Source organism: Lissotriton helveticus, chromosome 8, assembly GCF_964261635.1.
Source record: "Lissotriton helveticus chromosome 8, aLisHel1.1, whole genome shotgun sequence".
Lineage (NCBI taxonomy): Eukaryota > Metazoa > Chordata > Amphibia > Caudata > Salamandridae > Lissotriton > Lissotriton helveticus.
In genome coordinates, this window is record NC_136069.1 from 158,099,491 (window position 1) to 158,122,518 (window position 23,028).

At 44.6% G+C, this 23,028-nt stretch overlaps 1 protein-coding gene across 1 annotated transcript in view; it reads right to left on the reverse strand.

Moving 5' to 3' along the window:
• Positions 1-3,199: 3,199 nt before the first annotated feature.
• Positions 3,200-23,028, reverse strand: part of UMODL1 (uromodulin like 1) — a 621,262-nt gene continuing 601,433 nt past the window's right edge. Inside the window, exons 17-19 of the mRNA XM_078658858.1 lie at positions 15,918-16,077; positions 11,500-11,587; positions 3,200-4,659 (exon numbers count right to left, since the gene is read on the reverse strand). Coding sequence (XP_078514984.1) covers positions 4,472-4,659; positions 11,500-11,587; positions 15,918-16,077 — 436 coding nt within the window. The 3' untranslated portion in view covers positions 3,200-4,471. The remainder of the gene's footprint in view (positions 4,660-11,499; positions 11,588-15,917; positions 16,078-23,028) is intronic.

Genomic DNA, 23,028 nt, shown 5'->3' on the forward strand with positions numbered 1-23,028 from the left:
GGGAATGCCTTTCAGCTGCTCCTCGTCTCCTGGCTCGAATAACTGAAATATCCTACTAATTGATCCTTGTTGAATGTCTGTAATTTGTTTGAGTTTCAGGAAGATGGGGGTATTGAAAACTCTTCTGAATTTGTTTGCTATATTTATTTTTGCTTTGGATACTGTTCTGTATCAATTTCCACAGTACCCATCCTATTCCCACACGTAGCTGCAGCCCACATTTGGCTATCCCATAATTTTGCAATCAAGCGACTTTTACCAGCAACGTTAGGACATCGTTGGTGCTAGTGAAGTCCAGTTTAGCCTCGTAATGTACAAAAGCAGGACTTTTTGAGAACCGCCCAGACCCCACCCTGAAGCACAGCTTTAACCCTCTAACTGATCCCATTGTGGGTGAAATTTGTTTCCATTCAGAAAGATGTGGGAGCACCTTACGTTCTTTTGAATCTGTCTTCCCTTCGTGTTACTCCTGATGGTGTTGCATCCAAATCATAACTGTAAACTATCGTATCAATTTCCTATTAAAATGTAGGTTTTCTTACTGATACTTCTATTAAATACTTCTCTTCTGCTGCACTGCTTTACAGTCTTGCTGAAATCCTTCCAAAATTCTCCAGAATTGAAAGAACCTCAGTGGAGCCGTCCTGATCCAAATTAATTCACAGGATATACATTATTATCTGCCCCTGAACATGACGCTTGCCCATCTTTTTATGTGAAATGGAGACTGTTGTTGGTTTGGGTACAATGCTCATGCAGGCCTCAGTAAAGTTCCTGGTAGGTATTCCTTGGGGGGGCTGACAGCTGCAGGCTCCTTTTCTTTGCTGATAGAAGGGACCATCATGTTCGCAGTCCTATTTGTTTTTGCAGAAATTCTCAGGGAACAAAGCCGTCGAAAGAAGGAAACCCACAATCTGTAGAAGTGATGGTGACAACTACTCTAGTGTCAGATCTGATGATGATGCACTGACTATCAGGGCCTTTGTTTGGGTGGCACTTAAACATGGCTCTGGAAAACGCACCAAGAGAGGGGGCGACTTAGTAGGTGAAGGACCTCGGGTGAGCACAGGAAAGGGAAGGCTGACACCAGAACTAGGTGTCAGAGAGATGAACAGCTTTGGCAAGACATGCCAAAAGCAAACTGTCATCGAAAGGGCATGTCAATCAGGGAAATCTATCCCTTGCAGGAGGCCTCAAAAGTGTCCTTGACCGCAACAGATTTCCACAGAGTGATTTAATTTGCTCCACGGAGTTTAAACTGCATTGGAACAATATCACACAAAGGAATACTAACTTTGGGACAGATGCTGGCAGCATCAGTCGGGTCTGTGCAGGTTTTTCCTACAATGGGCCTCGTGCTCATGAACCGCCATGTTTTACGGCTTCAGAAAACATGGAGGAGACGCGTGTATTGGCTTACTCTGCAGCTGTGTAGCTTATCGCGGCTTATGCTTTTGATGCAGGTCCTATGAATGGGCAGAAACTTCCTGCATTTAGATGATTGACTTAGGTGCTAGAACAGTGAATGGAAACGGAAGCCCCCAAAATATTGCTGGCTTGCACGGCTTGAGAATACTGAACACTTTTCTCTCGGACCATCCAGTCTCTTGCTCATAACATTTACTTTGGAATCACAATCCAACTTACATATTTAAAAGTGACACAGAAACCATGCATCTAAGGACATGACTACCTCTTTAAAAGGAATACATTGCTACTTTCAAATGTCGCATAATATACATCGACAATCCAATAAAAGGAAGTTCGAAAACTCCAACACTCCACGCACCCTCTCAGAGTACCGCGCTGCCGCATTCCACGAAGTGAGGTAAGTTGCACTACGCGCGCTGATTTTTAGCACTAGGGGTTTGTCTTGTACCATAAAATCAACGCGAATGGCACCACGTACAGCGCAAGGGGCCGCAGCTTCTTTCTGCCTCTCGAGTAGACGGTTCTACGCGAGCAGCAGCTTCCTTAATGGGAGCAGCAAGTTTCTCAATTTAATCAGTAGGGACCTGCCACGACCGCCCACGATGAGAAATCTCGTTTTGAGGTGGTCTAGCATAAGATTTTTCTGGCTCACGTTTGGCAACTTACCATTGGTGAGCCGCGAGACAGGAAGAACTCAGAGAGGAATTTTTCGGAGCTTCGGGCTCTACCTGGAGCGCGGAGTGAGAAAAACTCTGCAAACTCCGCGAGCGGAGCAGAATTTTACGCCCAGGCCTATTTTTTCTTTATTTTGAACACAGCCTTTAGCTGTCTGTTACCAGATGCTAATGAGGTCCATGCAGGACAAGGCATGGCATATCGCAGAAAGATAGAGCATAGTCACTTTAAAATGTTTACATTAAATCAGCAGTGATAAGACTCTGTTGGTTCCAGCTTCATGCCTTCACTTGCATGGATCTGCCTACCGTTGGTATTACAGGCACACAAGCCAAACACATTGCCTGACGTCATTCCATTCATCCTTGTTTGTTTTATTAATGCAACTCTTAATACGATGATCCAATCATATGCCCTACGTCAAAACTGTCTTGAAAAAAAGGGAACACATTTCCACAGTAAAATCATGATAAGTGACCATCTATAAACTCTTGCCTGGCTCAAAACAAGGTTTCTGTCCTTCGCGCAAGAACTTACTGTCCACAACTTCTTGGTAAGCAAGAAAGGCCACTTTATTAAGACAGGTGTAGGCAAAACATCTCAACATATTTCGATTATTTATTTAATAATACTCAAATCCTTCAGCTCACTGAGCAACCCTGATAAGCAGTCAAACCCCCCACCAAATAAAACCTAACAAACCCAGGCAACTGAATCCTGTACTATCCCCTCCTGTCCTTTACCTGCCCTTTGAGGATGGACCAACCCGCTCCAGGCTGCCACCCCCACTAAAAACCGCCTACAAAGAAAAAATTATAACCTGTCTTATCGTGGCAAACCTAACAACAAAATTATCTAAAGCACAATCGCAAGAAAAAAGGCCTAAAAGACAAAAAAGAGGGGAGGGTGGGTGGGGCAAAACAAACTCCGCTGTCCGCCTCCCGACGAAAAGCCCTTCTCTAAACCCTGCCCTGGCCCTATAAATAGTCTCGGTCTCTCTCCCTAAATCAACCTCACCTGTGGCCACTCCGTCTGCGCGAACCTACCCAGGGAGAGACCGGCTCGCGCACGGCTCTCCCTGGGTCCCCCCTCCGACTTAATTCGGGCTAGAAGATGAGCTTCAGATCTGAACTCATCCTTGTCTACCTTGTTCACCAAAATCGTTTAGAGTTTTGAAAACATAATAAACAACATGTGGCTAACTAGTGGACATTTCTCTGCTTTCTATTTACTTAAGAATGTCCAGCTTTACTGTCAGAATGGAGGATTTTGTTTCTTCCTTCTCTTTTTTTCTGAGTGTTTCACAGCGTTCGTGACAGTTCTATATATTTTGTTGATCGAGCTACGAAAAGGTAATTTTATGATGAGAAACATTTGTGGTAGGAAACAGGGTTAGATTCTCTTGATATTAATAGCGGAGTGCAAACCTAGTTAATGGCTGAATTGAGTTTTTTCCCTTCCGAAATGCAACACAGAACTGTGCAATATTTTTTTATTAACTTTGGGCTTTCCTCTAAGCACTGATTTCCTTATTGAAGGTTCTTTCTGGACTCACCTGTTGGATTAGGTATTTAAACCTATGCAGACCAGTTCAGAAGTTCAGACGAACTCCAACCAGCTCACCTTTTCAGGAGATTAGGAGCTCACGTAAAATTGACATCATAAAATGATTGGGGATGAAGGGAGATTGGCCTCAGTTGGAATGTGCCTGACCTTTTTAGTAAACAACATGTCAAAAGGATGTACCAGATACAGTATTACTGTTCTGAATTACTAATCAAGTGAACAAGAGAGCCATTTTGGGACTCGTCAATGAATGTTTGCAAGATGCAAGAAATGTAACTCTTCTTTCAGCACAGAATTAAATCATAATAATATTCATTTTATTGGTTTTGGAATCTATGACCTGCATGTTATATGAAGACAGAAGACTACAAATATCTGAATGCAAAGAAGAAACCATTACTGGATAAACTACTGGAACCAGATACAGGGTAATTTACCAGCTCTGCTAAAAGCATCGAGCTCACCTACCAAAATTCCCATGTTAGTGACGTGGTCTTAAGAAAATATCAGCGAAGGACATACTTTCAAATGTATTGAATATAAACATGTGAATGCATCCGAAGGTAAATCACAGTCAAGTAGTAAATTATTTCAACATAACCTTCGCCCAATGGGAACTGATATATCTTTAGGGCTACGCTGTTCCTCGTTGGCCACAAAGCGGTAAAGAAACTATAGTGAGGTTAAATTAATCTCTAAATGTCCCTCATATTTCAGCAAAAATACGAGGGTTCTTCACAAAAACACAAGTGCCTGCATTTGAAGAGTATGGCAATGCCAAGCGCGCGGACTGCAGAGTTTAGTTGGAGAAGACCAGGTAGCCCCTCGTATCGCACTTGGGCTTGAAGTCGTATCTTCCAGTGCGGCGGTAATATCTGTAGATGAGGACCGAAGAAACGGCTCCAATCACAGAGACAACTGCGAGGAAGATGAGGACCACGTATCCAGGAGCCAGCCTGCTGTCCTGAGCTGGGCTTTGCGGAGGTGCTGTAAAGAGAACGAGAAGAGCAAATATTAGTTCTCAGTACAAGTAAGGATTACACAGATCATAACACTTTGTGCCAGGCTTGAAATATGTTCCCTGGCAAGCAGATAAGCAGTGAGCGTGTATTATTTTACTACAATCCCCAGTATTATATTTTCCTATACCACTTTGTTCCTCCTTCTAGTCCTAATCTCAGAGGGTTACTCACTTCTGCAGTCACCTGCAAGTCCTACTTTTTAACCTCCTTCCCTTACGTTAAGGGGAGGTTCAGGAATGTTACCTCCCCCACCCCCAAAGACACACACATCAAGCCCTCATTTTTAAACACCTCTCTTGCCTCCAAGGGGAGATTGAGGTCCTCCCTAAACATGTTGTGTTGTTTCCCATCTCTTTCCAAAGCAGAGCCCGGTGCCAGAGCACTTGCGTTTGAAGGTGGTAGGTTGACTCATTTATAGTTCTTCTTTCCGTCTTCAGTTCTTCTACCAGACCCTGCTGTTTCAGGTGCATTTCTACTAGTCCTCAATGGATGAGGCATACTCCGGTGCAGTGCCTGGCCTGGGATTAAGCCCCATGCCCTGTTCAGTGCACGGTAGTCCAGGGGCTGCCTTACTTTTTGCCTCAATATTCCTCCAAGTTGTGTGCATGGCTAGCAACACTCTTTCCTGTCTCCCTCATTCTATGTTTTCCACAATTTAGGAACAAGGAAGTCAGTCAAACAGGTATATCCTGCCTTCAGATCTGCTGGCAGTGAGTGCAGGAGTTAGGTTCTAACCTGATGTGCTTCTGCATCCCAATCCACTGGCTGGACATCAGAACTGGAAGTCAGACCCTAGGGGCCAGATGTACTTACAATTGATGCAACAAAGCAGAGCAATCAAAGTTGTTGCACTTCTTGAGAGAAAGGAAGAGAGCAGGACAGCACCATATCCATTAGGATGTGTTGCTGTTTCTCTCTCCCCCCGTGCCGGCGCTCTGTAGATATCTTCCAGTACAAAATATGCTGCTGAGGCATAATTCAACACTTTTACAAGTCTGAATGTGTGCTATACATGACAGCATACAAGCAAAGTTTGAAGAGTTTGGAAAAAAGAACTTTTCTTAAACATTAGCCTGCCCCGAGGCAACATACATGTGTGGCACAAAGCCCTGTCTACAAATGTTAGTAAACAGAGCAGTACATCAAACTCCATGGCTAGTTACATGGAAACGCTTGTGATGGGTCTGGCTCCCAAAGGAGTCTTTCAGACTGCTTCTAGGTCTGACTGTCCAGGGCTTCACAGTATTTGTCTGCTAGACGTAAGGACAACCCCTTCCAGCAGCAAACTTGCCACCAACACTAGGTAGCTCCTAGCAGAAAATGCGTTCTGGAAGGAGCCCAAAGGGGGGAAAAGCACAGAGGCAAAAAACCTCTGAAATGGTGGCAAGGCTTCGGAGTGGGCCAGAGGAATGTGGATCGAAGAACCTTTAGAAAGCTTAAAAAGGAAGCGATGAAACCAGTTGGCATCTAAATTCACAGAGAGGATTCCTCAAATAGAAGCTACTGAGGAAGGAACCTGAAGGACGGGAGAAAGGAAAATTACGAGGTAAGACTGACAATATCCGGGGAAATGCCCAAGAAAAAGGTCAGGGGCGAAAAATCATACTGCTTGAAGCATTGCAACGCAAAGAATAGAGCATTTCCTCCTTTTATAGTTGAGAAACAGGAAGAACTGTGTACTTCATGTTGGACTGGGCTGTTTTTTTTAGGGATCTGTAATGTGGTGGCAATCTTGGATGGGCTAGATACTACCTTTCCAAAAACACTCACTGAGGGGCCCTAGGAAGAAGAAAAGCTTGCTTGCAGAGGCGCAGGAAGCCCCTACCAAAGACGATCCCCAATGAAAAAGAGCGGCGGATGAACAGGCTGCTCCGGTGGGCTGGTCGCCATTGCGGTAAGTTGAACTAGGTTGAGCAGCAGAGCTCCCCTTGCATGGGGAGAGCCGAGCATCCCACCCAGCTGTGATGTAGTCAGGAGGAGAAGGCGAGTGGGATGAAGGCCATTGTAGTGGCAAGACAATGCTCAGGTACCACCCATGGTACTCCTCTATGCAAAATAGCACAGAGCCCAAAGTGTCACAGTGGTAAGGCTTCATAAATCTGAACTCAGGTTTTCTATTTATTTTTCTATTTTGGGCATTTGTAAAGCGCCTGGTGACGCCACTGGCGTGTCCCCGCGCTGTAGTAAGTGAGAAATGACCGCCCTCCCGCCCATAAGAAGTTACCTGCTGAAAAGGTGAGTTTTGAGCTTTTTTCTGAAAAGGGTTTCAGAAGGTTCAAGACGTAGTTCTGGAGGCAGGATATTCCAGCATTTGGGAGCGAGAAATCTAAAAGATCTCCCTCCCATACGAGCCTTCCTAACCCTGGGAACCGTCAGCAGTCCGGTCTGAGACGACCGTAACTTACGGGTAGGCTCGTAGTGGGACACCAGATTCTGAAGCGGTACAGGGGCTTTACCATTCAAGATCCGATGACATGTGGAAAGGGTTTTAAACTCAATCCTCTCCTCCATAGGAAGCCAGTGGAGGGCTTGAAGAGCAGGAATTGATGGTGATCTCCTGGGGAGCCTGAGTACAAGCCGTGCTGCGGCGTTTTGAAGGACTTGAAGGCGGCCCATGACCTTTTTCGTGGCCCCCAGATAGAGCAGGTTACCATAGTCAAGTCGTGAGGTGACCAGGGCGTGCACCAGCGTCCTTCGAGCGGAAATGGGAAGCAGATCTAAGACTTTCCTTAAGGCTCTTAGGACCCCGAAGCCAGTTTCCAGTCATCAACTCAATCGACAAGGTGCGCTTAGTTGCAGCTTGATAGGTTCATTAGGTCCCAAAACTTTGTGTAGCAGGTTGCTGATTACCTCTTCTGTGCTGCCCTAATCCTTAATGGCTAGTAGTCTTTTGCACTCATGCAGCACGGGAAATCTATAGCTGCAATCCTCTGGTTGGCATCATCTGGATTCTGTGATGAGGGGCTCTCCTGACAGATAGAATCAGCCACATGCATTACTGTCAGCACCACAAAAACTCTCTTTTCAGTACAGGTCAGTCCTTTCTTCAATTGTTTTCTTGCAGGCTCCTGCTGTTCTTCCCACTCAGTGGAACGAACCGTGGTACTAATGATCTCTGGCATGATTTGATCAGGTTTGAATCTGGCATTGGGGTTCATGGTCTCTGCCCTCGTTAAGGGGTCTTTAATGAAGGTGTGATTCCTTCTCCATTCCACCTCATTCCATTGTTGATTAAAAATCAGGCTGCTTGGCTGATTTATCAACTTTCCAAATGTTACCAGTTCTCTCAAGTGACACACAATCTTTACTGGCTCATAGGTGCACAGAGATCCACATTCAAAACATGTTGCACTATTTTCAAAACTTCGTATGTGAAAAGTGCTGCTTTTATTAAATCTTGGATTCATGCGTATTCCCTCACTACAGATCTTAGATCCACCCATTTAAACTTGTGTGATTCCCCAATTTAAGAGAAATAGAACAGGTGAAGTCAGGTTCTCACTCACTGTTGTCTGGAAATCCTTGCCTTTGGAATTCAAGGACCTTCTCAAATTATGGGAAGTTTAGACAGATGCTGAAGACTTGGCTCTTTAGGCAAGCATATTAACTGGTATCCTGAGTCATGTTGGAAAGTTACTTAGTCCCAAGAGACTGGCTGGTGTATGTGCACTTTACAAGCTATAGTAACATGACATAACATCCACCCTTCTTCATTCTCTCACCACCAATGATCCAGAGGACCTCTGTTTCAACCACCGCCTTTCCACAGTGTCATGGGTCTTTCTGTCCCAAATGGTGTCTATCTGGCTTTATGGGAGTCTTGGTTGTTTTACCATTCACCCAGATGGTGCTTGGAATTTCTGGCTGCGGCTTTGTTGGTGGTTCTTGGTCATAGGCCTGGGGTATTCAGTTTATTCAGACCTTTGCCAGTGGCTGTTCCTCCTGTGCCAGTGGCTGCTTGTATTTTCTTTGTTCAAGTCTGGCTATGATTCTCATGGTTTAGAGACTGTGTCCTTTTTATTCATGTGTTCGGTTGCTTCTGTCTCGGCATTTGGCAAGAAGGACCAGTGTAATTTTGCCTTTCACTTTTTCTGCTGTACCCTGTTAGCTAGTCATGTGTTCAGTTCCTCTAAAGACCAAGTTAGCCTGTTATCCTTCTAAACCTATTTCATCCTATGTCGTTGCTTTGGTGTTATTATCTGCTGGGATGCCTCCTCCTCCACTCTTGTTGAATTCCACAAGGAGCTAAAGATCTGGCTAACCAACCTACGATAAGCACATCCACCTTCTCAGCACCAGGATACCTTGCAGGTGATAGTGTGCTTTACAAATACACATAACATAACATGTGGTGGAGGTGTGGTCTTATATCCTACTAAACATCAAGACCTTCCTTTCTCTCCATTCTGTTTACAATGCCTCAGGTAACTTTCTTCTGTGCGTTACAACTCCAGGACTGAAGTAACATGTGCAAATGACTTTCCTTGTGGGTATCATGCTTTGACACAGTCCTTTCTGAGTGTAGTTGTAATCTTCTGCATTGCTGATGGGAGCTATTTCCTTGTCTTTCTTGTTGCACATCTTCTCCTTCTACATGATCTCTCTTCCTGGGATGGGGACCATATTGACCTGGTTCTTCAGGCCCCTTCTCTTTGCTATTTCCCTGAGGTTATGTCTCTCTACTGCTGCTGGGTTCCGTAGAGGCTGTTAGACCAGCTGCTGCGTATGTCTGTATGGGGTCTGCTGGTTTTTACCTTTGCTACCCTCAAATTAGATCCTCTCTACCTTTCATGCTCGTTTGGCCAGTTGACCTGTTGACTGAGGCTCACATTCCTGGTGCTTCCATGCCATTGATGGGATAGTGGTGTCTACACCATCTTCCCTCTCTTTCTGTTGGGAAAGTTGAATATGTTGCTCTGTCTTACATATTGATGAGTATTGGTGGTAGTGACCCCTTTGCTGAATATCAGTGCCCAGTGGTTCATATCTCTTGGATATCATTTTGCCTAGGATCTGTGCCTTTTACCCATGAGTGTCTCTTTTGGCGTCTTCACTGTGGACATGTGCATTTGTGGCCTCCTACTTCTTCCTTTAGGTTGCTTGCCATGGGCCTGTTTTAATGATCTGGCTTGTTTTCCACTTCTTTCCTAGTCATTCTTTTTGGTCAGTGTGCTGGTGGCTACTGGAAAATCATGTACTTGAATGTTACTGTTGCTTCACTTCTGGGTTCCATCTGGTTGGGTGGTCGCCTGAACTATTCCCTTACTATTGGCCACTTGCTATTGGTCTCATGGCCACTGTTATAGGTGAGTTCTGTGTTTGATATGCTCTTGTGTTTCTTTTAGCTCTTCTGTAGCTTTATGCTAATTTTGTGAGTTGTACTCGGAAAGGCTTGTGGTTGCTCTTGAACTATTTTGTGTGTGCGCTTCATTGCTACTTTTGTCTCTACCGACTCCATGCCCTACTCTCTAGGTAGCTCTGGAGTGTTCTTTACCACTGCACACTGCTTCACCATTGCCTGCTTGTCTGGCTTAGCTTAGGGCATCTTTTACTGTTCAACCAAATTGTACTAGATGTTCAACCCTAATGCGGGAGCGATGCATGATCTTTTCCTGGCCGGTTTGATGTAATCAGGCCATTCTGTATTTTGTCTGTAGGATATTTGCTGAGTAACTTTCCTTGTAGGTGTTTGGCACCTGTGCTTGGACATTGTCCTCGGTGCTGGTCCACATTTAGAGTTGCAGCTTGAGTGGCGTAGCTGGGGGTTGGGAGGGCGGTCCACCACAGGCAGCACTGTTTTTGGGGTCGGCAGAGGTGAGCAAGTTGTACCTGTCAACAACCATCATCCTCCCTCCCCTGATAACAAGTTGTCTGTCGGACGCCAGAACCTCAGCCCGAACAAGTCGGCCACCATCCATAGGATCCATGGGATCCGCCCCGGGTGGCAGTCGGTCTAGGTACGCCACTGTGCAGCTTGGATTGTTTCTCGTGTTGATTTTTGTAAGGCTGTTTCCAGGGTTTCTCCTTGGCCTTTGTTGATCATTTCCAGTTCCCAAATCGTGGCTCTGCTTCTGCTTTGGGTCCACTGTACATGAATCTTTTCCTGTATGCTTCATGGACTCATTCACTGTTTGGACTATGATTCAAGGGTGCGGCTTCACTTTGGTGCTCCGTGTTTTGAATGAATACCATCCTTTCTACTTGCTGTATCCTCACTGATTAGGGAGACAGTATTTACAAAGATGTCAGTACCACACGTGTTGGTAACAACGTGGACGTTACATCGTCCGCATTGTTACCACACATGACATTACAATACAAGTCTTTTCAACGACTTGTGCTAGATGGCGTGCAACACCAAGGAATGTGTTGGATTTAAAGTCCAACACATTCCCTGCTATTGCGCTAACTGGAGTAGGAATAGAAATGTATACTATTCCTAAGTCTAGCGGGCCATCTAGTGCAAGTCATGCGATTTACGTTGTAATGCCATGAGTGGTAACAACGCGGTCGATGTAACGTCCGCGTTGTTACCTACCACATTGTAATATGTGGCATTGTAACGTCACATATTCCACAGATTAGGACTAGGGCAAGGAAAAGGAAGGGACAAAGTGGTAATGCCCTGAATTCAAATAGTACTCTCCATTGCACTGACACATACTTTTTCTCATCTTAGTCCTACATCATGCTGTGCTTTTTTGGGAGACACATGCACTGATATTATTTTGTTCTTCTTGCTTTTCACTACAGAAACTGTTTGGGGAGAATGCACACATGTTAACCTATATTATAAACCACTTACAGCCGGGAGCTCTCCTAAATGGTCCGATTCTGGCATACTTGGGTTGATAGGGCTCACTGTTTTTCGCACTGCGGGCTACAGTGCAATCCTGCAGCAAAAGTATAATAAAAGATATGGCTTTTAATCAGCTGTCACATTTACACCTTCATGGTTATAAAGATCAATAAAAGAACTGCAAGTTGCACATTTGCTTACCTTTAGATGACATGTTTTCAAACAAGAACATATGACAGAACGCAGGATAGGCGAGATAAAATACATAGCAAATTTTGCAATTGACATTTGAATCAGCAAGTCTTTAGCACCTTCTCCTTTTCATCTAGTTATGCGCCTACCTCCCTGCTACCTGTTACAATTCAAACAGAGATTGTTGGGATTTTAATTGACAAAGACAACACTAAGCCCGGGAAAACAAAGCTCAGAGCTGTAGTTTCCTGACCGTAGCTGACTTCTGCTCAAAGGCAACCAATATTGTGTGATCCCTAGAAAATGACCTCATGACAGCTGTCATTGTTAATGTTACCCACAACATGTGGCTAATATTGGCACAGTGCACATCAAGAAATGTCTGAAGTAGAAATGTCATTGCTCGCGAATACAAATAATCTTAATGGGCTTGATAACGACACTTAATGAATCAATTAAGGCACATAGGTGAACACAAAAAGGAAGACTACATTACATCTCACTGTTTGATTCACAGAATCAGAATTCGTGAAATTGACACACATATCACCGAGGCAGAGAGTGGACCTCTCTGACTTTTCTCTGGCAGTTCGGGCTGGACTGTTCCCAGGAGGCACAGGCTCAGACTGATTTGCATATGGCCATGTCTGAACTGGGGTGGCAGAGTGAGCTAAAGAATGGTGATGGATTTAACCCAGATCAGTTGACTGGGGGTGAGTGCTTGCTTTGTTCAACACTCCGTCTATCATCCCCTTTGGTTTTGCTTCTCTCTGAGCTTCATCAGAGCCTCACTTTCCTGAAACAGGATCTATTTTACTCAAGAATACCAGCTGCCTCCCTCCTAAGTAGTTGGTCAATTATCCTTCTCAGTAGAGTGCCAGCAGCGCCTCCTGACAGCTCAAAGCACAGTTCCCCAGTTGTCAAGGAGAGCTGGCAGTGGATGCCCCACCTCTGGAGCTCAAACCGTTTCTTGATCTCAGTAGTGTGATGACCATCGTTGCTGAATGAAATCTTGGCACCCCAACTGGGCGTTTCTGCTCCATCTGTATACTCAAGTTGAAACTAATTTTGTGTATTCCAACTGTTTCGTTCTGGGACCGCCCTGAGCAGTTCTGCACTTCCATGCAGACTGGTCAATACTTGCTCTTTGTCCAGACTGTGAACAAGAAGGTGGGATGCAGCCACGATTCACCTCTCAGGAGGAACACAAAACAAAGAGACAAAGATATGCAATTTGTCCCTCTCAGCTACCTGTAACCCAACGGATGGTAGACGTTTTAGAGAATAAAGGGACAGGAAACGTCAGGGGAGAAATCCTTTGTTTCAAAGAGGCCCACTTTCTCATTTCCAAAACACTTGCTATACTAGTCACTAGAAACTTTCCAGGAATGTCTGAAAGAGTCCTCCAATTTACATTGGCTGCATGGTCTCAACCATTGACCCTTCATCGTAGGTGCCAAGTGGATTCTGTCCATACAAAATGGAACAACAAACAAGAGGAGCTGTATGCCTGTGGAAACCGTGTCTATGAAGGTTTAAGAGAACAATGGTTAACCTGGCGTTCATTTAAAGATAATAAACATTTTCCAAAGAAAATTGATGAGTACAATAACTGTACATAAATGTAATCCAGCAAATCTCCAATGAGACAGTGACGGTAACACTGCTTTCGATCCGCAGCTCGCATATTAGTTCTATAATACAAAGAACTTTTTATGTTCTAAAGAAGCTCTCTTTACAGGCCACTCAGCTCCTGGGGCTTTGCCCAATTCCAGGCCTTCCACCCGTAGCATTGCTGGCTGACTTTAGCACAACTGGAATATTCCTGATGATATGTACGGCCTTCGCGTCCGGATGTGACACGATTCCTTATTACAATTTACGACTACTGGGTCCCCCGCATTGATTTGGGAGTAAGCAAATGTAATATTGATTCACTGCGGTGTCACATTGGGTTTGTGAAATAGATCACCTATGTGGATCACGGATGTAATCGAGAGACCGCTAATATATCGTGTGGTGTCCCTGGTACCTTCCTGTCCTGATGAGTCCTCAACACTTAAAAAGAGGTTCAAACGCCGGGGACAACCAACATCAGGCAAACTTGAAAGATTGAAAAGATTCAATCAAGCCATAGGCCCATCTACTCATGCAACCTTAAATAGACTGTCATTTTGTGCTATATTTATACACATGGGCCTGATTCACAAACCTTAGTTTACATTAGTGTAAGTTTAAGGTTTTGCAATATTTCAAAAACTGCGGTTTAATAGTAAGTATACGAAACTCTGCAGTCGGGGTAGAGAACTCCACACATAGAAAGATAAGAGAGGTATGTATCTTTTTAAGAGTGAAGTTCGCTGCCCTGAATGAGACGTCTCCACACTGGTTGTATATATACCATTAAAATACAGTTTTGTAACTACTGCAAAATCGTAAACTTACACACATATGTAAGTTTACTTTTGTGACTCAGGCTCACGGTTCCTTCACCATGTGCACGCGTTTCTGTTTCTGTAGCTTCTTATCTCACTTGCGGCCACTACACACTTCTTTTTCTCAAAATTGCACTGACACGTTTTGTGTCTACATTGATATTCTCATAATTTCTATTTTTAAAAGTATGCAATACATTTTTTTTATTTACATATCTGTACTGTTGAATGCAGTCAATGTACACACCCAGTTTCACAGAAAAAGTATTTCATTATCTTAAATGAACTCCAGGAGAACCCTTGTTTTTTAAAATATTCATACAAAATGGAAGCCAGTGTGGCCATGGTCGCATTCACCGCAAACCACGCACCTTTTCTCCTCACATAGATAAGTTCAGGCATGTGGCGTTCATGGTTCACATGGATGAGCAAAGGGCCCATTTGTAGAAGACTGACAGGCACTTTAAAGCATGGGGGTAGCCAATAGGCCACTCTCCTTAACAGGGATAGGTAAATAGGCATTCCTGCTACTATACTGACTTTGCTGCCCAATAAGTTGACAGTAGTTACTCTCTTCAAAAGGAAGGTTCCCCTGGTGTGCCTTGGGGACCACTGAGCCCTGCACTGGGTCTCATTCCATATCAAGGGAAGGCCAAAGTGCACATACATGATCATCGCCTGTACTGCAGTGGGTTTCAAAAACTCCCCCGCTTGCTATGGCAGACTTGAGGCAGCTTGCTATGGCAGACTCTGTTGTCCAGAAGACCTTACTCTATCTCAACATCCCTATTTCATGCAGTATCAATAGGAATTCAGCAATTAAGCAATCACCAAATCCCTATTCATTGCTAGACCCCACCACCCTAATTGTCTTGCATCTAACTGGTGCTAATTCTCATGTCATGATGCTCTGTGCACTTCGATTACTGTGTGAATCACTTTGGGAGCTTTAATGCAGAGTTTAGTTCGTGATCAGTCAGGATTGTCGGGTCTAGGTCTGCAGAGTGTGGCACATCTCCCTCTGGCTCGAGCTTGTATTTATTGTCCTCGCTGTGGTCGATCGGACTCCACACACCATACATTTGCTCTGCGCTTTGCAAGCCAGGCCGGCTCATGCACACATTTGAGTGTGTCTGGACAAGCACGACAGTTGCTGACTTTACTGGGAAAGAGGTACCCACTTCAACTGTCTTGTACATAAAGAACTAGTCACGCCTAGGATTTTATTTCATCTTTATTACGCCCCACACCCAATTACATAGGTCACACCTCTGGAATGGTTTTTTTAGGTTTCTTAGGCCAATCTCATTTAGAGCCCCCTCCAGACTTCTGTTTTTTATCCCGCTTAAAGCTTTGACCAAGGGGCAACTGCACAAGCAGCAGTGGTCCTAAGGTATCTCCAAATTACCTAGAACACCACAAGAGCACCCCAAAGACAGGCTACCCTGAGGAAAGAAGGCGGAAGGCAGTATTTAATGACGTGTTTTATTCCCCGCCTGAACATGGCTAGAGAGCAGATCACCTACTAGTTTGCTGCAGTCAGATTCATAATTTGGAGTTCTGCTGCTAACGGATAGAGACCCACTTATTGTATGGCCTAAACAAGCCCCAATATACATTCAGCATTGTGTGATTTAGGCACCCAGCATGAAGTCTCCAGCCTCTACCTGACCACAGAACTCCTGATTTGCAATCTCCTTATTATGTACATTTAGTCGTGAGTTATCTCTTATTTAGTAAAACATTGAAAGTGTAGCGTCCATGTATTCCTTATACAAAGATAATCATAAATCCTACCGGTATGCAGCTCCCGTTATATACTTCCTTGCAAATGTGTAGTTTGCAGTGTAAGTAAACTACAGGGGCATCAATGTTGGCAAAGATTTTGGTGGCAAATACAGCTTTCTTATCTGCTCCATTCTTCTCAACATAGGTGCTGGTGCCTGCAACTGCACATCTGAAAAGGTACGAAAAGACACGAAAATATGTATTTTTTTCCTTAGCTTATTTCAATGCATTTATGTATGTGCAAAACGGTGGGAGTATGTGAAACAGAAGCATTCAACTCGGGAGCAAGTCATGGTGCCTAGAACAAACTTTCAGTTTAGAAGTAAACAGAGTCGTCAGAGACATTACAACATATTACATAGAGTAATAGAGTAATATGTATGATAGTTCATTTATGTACTGTAAGAAATTGGGCTGTTGGTTGAGGGGAGTGGAAGCCCCACTTAGGCAACAACCACAATTCTTGTAAGGGTAAACCACAAAAGTCACTTAATTATCTGTGCTTAATCGAGGAGCTTTGCATAAAAGCAATCATGCTTAACTTAGAGTTAATGTGTAACGTATTTATGCAGTACGCTAACAGTATTAACTTTAGAAGAATAGAGTAAAGTTTAGCAAACAAAATGATACCAGAACAACAACAATCCTAGCAGTAGAACCTGAGATATGAAATTTCAAAGTTTTGGGTAACAATATCCCCCCCCACCAACCGCACAAAGCGACACAGGCAGTAATCTGGTTACACTAGAAGTCACAAGTTCAGGTCAACAATGATGGACAGCGGGTCAGATACAGGGATCAGGTTAGTCTCACTGAGAAATTTAACTACTAAGTCTGGCGCGAAGGGTTCCATTCGCAGTGGAGGGGTTTGAGAGGAGCAGAGAGTGTTGCGGATAGCCTTTGCTGCGGACAGTTCCTGGTGCTTCCCATTGGTGGTCATCACGGGCTGTTGGTTCTGTTGTGCAAAGTGTAGCTCTTGCATTGCCTACCTGGGGTGGTGGTCACTGTCGACAAGAAGAGTGGGTCTCATGAAAGCTTTTCGTTGGCAGTAGTTGCATGCGGCAGAATCTCGGCATGGATGGGTCCGTTCGTTGTCGCTATGAGAACAGACTTTAGAATTTCACTTTTACAAAAACAGGAGGACTGCACTTTGATGCCAGCCAAGGGTCCAGGACCTGGGGGAGGCACCGTCTGGGGATTGGGTACTCCCTCCATCAGGGGCAAGCAGTACTTAGGCAGGTCCAGTGCAGTGGGTGAGCTGAGCAGTTACAGGGAGGCCACTGGAGCTTGTTATGTCCCGTAGCTCACACAGGAGGTCAGCCAACTGAATCTTGGTATCACTCAGGTCAGTCTAGGATGAAGGGAAGTGGCTAAGTCTTCCTTCTTGGACAGCAGGGCAGCCCTCAAGCAGTAGGACAGTTCTCTGGCAGCAGGTCAGTTCTTTTTCAGTAGTAGTCCACGACTATTCTGATGAGTGGCTCTGGAGGTCCAATATTTATACATGGCGCCAGCCTTGGTGTGGAGGGATTTCATATACTACCCCCAGATCTGACTCTAGAAAGTTATTTCCCTTGTCAAAGCTTCATTATGTCAGAGGTAACAAAAGACAGGGCACGCCTAGTGTCAGATTGCTTTGTGTGGGTGGGAGGCCAATACCTTTGAAATGTGAGACAGGGCACTGCTCCACCTGTGTCATCCTCTCCACACCTAAGTCCCCTTTGTGTCACTGTCTGGAAGGAATACTCAAACCCAAGCAGCAGATCCATTCTCAACCATGTGACCAAGGACACTGGCAGTAGGCAGCAGGCAGGATGAGCCTTCTCTGTCATGACAGGTGGAACTGTCACCTACTACACTTGCACTTCAAATGCACTGGCTCAGCTCACGCACAAAGGACTTTTCACTGGCCTATTGTGCTACCATGATTCAGAAAAGGGGGTGGTGATGAACAGAGTGCCCTGTTCCCATGATGCACTGGGCCAGGGACAGACTAATTTGCATATAGCCAGGTTCTGAGCTGGGATGGGGCAGTGAGCTAAATAACGGTGATGGATCAAGCCCTGATCTTTGGACTGGGTAAGAGTGGTCTGCTTAATTCAGACACTCTGTTCATCACCACCCACTTTTCTGAATCATTTTGTCCACCATAAGCGTGGAAGGGTATACTCAGACATGAGTCCCTTGCTCACTGCTCCATCAGGATTCAAGCAAGCCGGGCCGACGACGCCTGAAATGGCAGAAACCGGTCCCCGGAAGCTTGTCTCCTTTCTGGTGAAGAATTGGCTTGGTAGTTTGGTCTGCCCTGTTCCCATGATGCACTGGGCCAGGGACAGACTAATTTGCATATAGCCAGGTTCTGAGCTGGGATGGGGCAGTGAGCTAAATAACGGTGATGGATCAAGCCCTGATCTTTGGACTGGGTAAGAGTGGTCTGCTTAATTCAGACACTCTGTTCATCACCACCCCCTTTTCGGAATCATTTTGTCCACCATAAGCGTGGAAGGGTATACTCAGACATGAGTCCCTTGCTCACTGCTCCATCAGGATTCAAGCAAGCCGGGCCGACGACGCCTGAAATGGCAGAAACCGGTCCCCGGAAGCTTGTCTCCTTTCTGGTGAAGAATTGGCTTGGTAGTTTGGTCTGCCCTGTTCCCATGATGCACTGGGCCAGGGACAGACTAATTTGCATATAGCCAGGTTCTGAGCTGGGATGGGGCAGTGAGCTAAATAACGGTGATGGATCAAGCCCTGATCTTTGGACTGGGTAAGAGTGGTCTGCTTAATTCAGACACTCTGTTCATCACCACCCCCTTTTCTGAATCCTATTGTGCTACCAGACAGATTGGCACCAGGGCAGGGAGGGAGAAAATTCTAGACATCTCTGTAGGGTAATCTTCAGAAGCTTCTCACACTTCAAAATAGGCACTGGGTATAAATAGGGGGACCCTCAGACCCACTCTTCAGATCGATTGTGGACTTGTGGAAGACTCAGAAAAGAACTGCTCTGCTGCCCTGCTGCAAGAAGAACTGCCCAGCTGTTCTACTGCCTTGGCCACAAAAGGGACTGCTCTGCTACCCTGTGCCCGAGTAAGAAGGACTGGACCTGCACCTTGAACCCAGGACCACCAGAGTGACTCCAAGGTCTAGTTGGCTGGCACCATGATCGGAGCCTCAGGGACAGAAAAACGTCCATCTTGAACTCTGCACCTGGACTCTGCCAACTGCGAGTCAGTGCTCCATGAGCTTTCTTTCACAGGTGGGGAGGATTGGGCCACTGTGATTTAGTGATTAAATTAATCCATGGAGCCGCGGGATGGCGCGAGTCGAGGTGAGCAATTCCTAACCACTAAATCACAGCTCCCAAATCCATTCAACCCATAAAAGAAGGCTCATGGAGCACTGACTCCTAACATTTCTAGCTTATTTTCGGAAATACTGACTGAGCTTACATGTTAACAATACCGACGGGGTACTGTATTTAATATCACTTATTGTACATAGCACTTTTTTATTCTGCACCAATAAATAGCAACATAGTGAGCACTGAAGGGATCATCTTTAGTCCTGATGAAGAAGCCTTGATGCTTCGAAACATGTTGACTTGCCTAGGAGTTTCCGCATATTAAAACGCGAGAGGACTCTGAATTACTATTTTAACAGTACCAGCCAATGACCTATTAAATTCTTTAAGTCTATAAGGCTAGGTACCTTTTAGCCCACTTACCTCATCCACCACTGACCCTTTCTCTCACTATCCATACACCACACATAGCACTACAATAACAGTGCACCAGCGGGGCGGGAAGCCCCTAGGATGAAGCATGACACCAAGGGTCCTTTTGGTGTGTGAGGGGTATTTAAGCAAACACTGTGTATGCCCTACTAGGTCTGGGAACATTTTCCTTTGAACCTCTTTGAGGGGGATCCTTTTGTTTTGATTTAATCCCACATTATCTGCCTGGGTTTCCTTTTTTGTACCAAACAAATGGAGGTTCAGACTTTGCGTTGATTACAGGGAATTAAATGCAGTCACTATGCGGCATATTTATCAAGGATACATTTGCGATACTCAAATAGCAATTTTAAGAGAATCGCTATTTGAGAATCGCAAAACGATATTGTTGTAATTTAGCAATGATTAGGTTAAGCATTAGCAGAAGACATCTTGTATTTAGAGACTATCTTGTCCATTTTACGGAATCCATTTTGTATTTCTGTCTGCCATTTTGTTTGCCAAGTGCTCTGTCCTACCTTCCTGTCAACTGCTCTTGAAATCTGCCTAGAGACAAGATATATTTAGTCTCCTCTGTTTTGCACATGCTCAGTTGAGCATTCAGCTATCTCCAACTTGTAACTGTCAAGATGTGCCCACCAGAATTAGCTGTCAGCCCCTCACACTTGTTGCTAGCACACTCTCTGTATGACCTTATATGTATTTGAAACCAGCATTCTATACCTTGTACTGCCTTCATTTGAGCACCTGTGTGGGTATAAAAGGACCAAGCTCCTTCCAGTCAGTGTGCTACCTCATACTCTACCGAAGGGTGTTGTGTGAATGTAGTTCCACCTCATGAGGTTTAATAAACTCTGTTTTTTCTATTCCAGTTTCTGTGCCAACTTCTTGCTATTGGTCTAAGGACTCTGTGTAGAGAAGGGTGAATCCCTTGCACTGGTAGGCCTGGCTGAGGTTTGCCACCACAAATTGGCGCTTCCAACGTGGGGCTCATCGGCGACTCGGATGCCCGAAGGAGTGGTTGTGACAAAGGATTGGAATCTCGCTTTGAACGTGATCACTGCCGGAGGAGACCCGAGTCTTGGCATCCACGGCGTTTTCCCTTTCTTTCTGATCTGACCATCCAGGTGGCGCCGGTCCTCGACTGAGATCTCTTCTGTTGATTCGCTGTGCAGTGACCGTTTGGTCGATTTGAGAACTTGGCAGTGGAAAGCTGGACACCATTTGATTGGTAAGAGCCGTTTTGCGGCACTTGCTGTAGGTTTTGATGCCTTTGACTGGTAAGGTAGTTTAGAAACACTTACTGTGGCATTTGTTTATGGAATTGGCCAAATATTGAACCTTGTTCTATGTATACATATATATATGTGTTGCAATACATATAGGCAGGTAATGAGGAGATTTTTCTCTATTCAAGATTATTTGAACGGTGTAACGTACGAAAAGCAACTTAAGCGCTACTTTTGATTATAATACTGCATATTTTGCACTATTTTTGGCATGCCTGTCTCCAGCACACTTCGTAGGATGTGTTGCTTTTGTAGTGGTACCACATTGAAACTCGATAAAGCACAACCAGCCCCCCCGGAAGGGACGTCTAATAGGGACATGTATATTAAGTATGGTATTTCGTTCATAATGTACAGCACGTTATGGAATAAATACACCCGCAAGGATCCTGAGTTGCGTTGGCCTATGCATGGGTCATTTGATTTGCGAAAGATTCAGTATGTGGAGCAACGGATGTTTATGCGAAAGGCTAGGCAAGATATGTTTGACTGTGTGCGAATGTGGGAGAAAGAAGTGCGTGAACTAATGAAGCTTGAGCAGGCCTTGATTGAAAAAGAACAACATAAGAGTGTGCATGCGAAAGCATTAGAAATGAAAAATAAAGAAATTAAAGAAAGGGAAGATAGGGAGCGTCAGTTACAGGTAAATGGCCAATACACTATTTGTAGGCCTCTTTACCCTATTCTTAATAAACCCCAAGATGATTCTCTCCTATTAGATCATTGTCCACGTCCGTATACTCTTCCCTCTGCTCCTGATGAGTCAGATGAGGACTCTCCTACAGAGCAGGATAAAATCCGAGATACTCGCTCGATTTTAACTACCGAACGTTCCTCTGAGATTAGATCTGCGGCGCGTAAAGCCGATCGTAGTACTGCTTCTGAACTTCTAGATACTATTAAGAATTGGTCGGAAAGGGAACAAAAATATTTCACCGAGATATTTGCTGCAGAGGTTCTGGAGCGATTTAGGAAATATTCGTTGGAAGTAGAGCCAGATGATATAGCAGCTGATTGTAAGCAATTACGTGAAGGTTCTTCTCCCAGGTGACTGACACGATCAGACGCTTGGTTAAACTACGTGATGAAGCAATCCGTTTGCGGGAGGAGAAAAAGGCAGCAGACGCAGCTGCACAAACATCTCGAATCAACTTGGCACATGCTCCGACGATCGGAACAGATAATAATGTTGTAAATGTGAAACCCATGCGGGAAGCCGCGCCTTTATATGTTCCTCCTAAAGGAACAGGTACAAGTGATGATAAGACTTCTGTCGACGCGAAAGGGTACTTTATTTATAATTGGGTGTACACACCTTGGAATAGAGCAGATGTTATGGCTCTTAAAAATGCATTGCCTGATCCACGAAAGAATCCAACAGCCTTATATGAAGAAATTGAGGGTGCCATTAGCTCTTGTACTATGACTTTGTCTGATATTGATTTGTTTTTTGGATTAATATTACCGCCTGATATGTGGAGAAATGTGCGTAAAGTTGATGATACTGTGGTATTTGGGGCATTGTGGACAGATATAGAACAATTAGATAAAGATAGAGAACCTGCACAGAAACCGTGTCAGCTAGTTTTAGATCTTCCAGCAGCTATATTGGTTAAATTAAAGACAATTATTCCCCCTAAAAAGATAGATCGGACTATTTTAGCGTCTGGTAAGCAAAAGATAGATGAATCAGTTTCAGACTTCTTCACACGCTTTGAAGAAGCATTCCACGATTTATTGGCCAGTCATTGGCAGATGACACGGGTAGGCATCTGTTTGTCGATAAATATGTCACAAACCTTTTGCCAGAAATAGCTAGTTGCCTAAAGGCGAGTGAAAGTTCATGGACTACGTCCTCTCCGGTTTCTCTCTTAACTATGGCTCAGTATTATGAACGACAAGAATTAGAAGCTAAAAGTAAGGAGGATAAAAAATCTAAAGAGTTAAAAACAAAGGTTATGATGGCTCAGGCTTATGGCCCACCTTGCAGAGGTAATAATAGAGGTGGACGTGGATCTTATGGTTCGTCCTTTCCTTCCTATACTCGTTCGAATTTGTCTGTTGATCAGTGTGCGTATTGCAAGAAATTTGGACATTG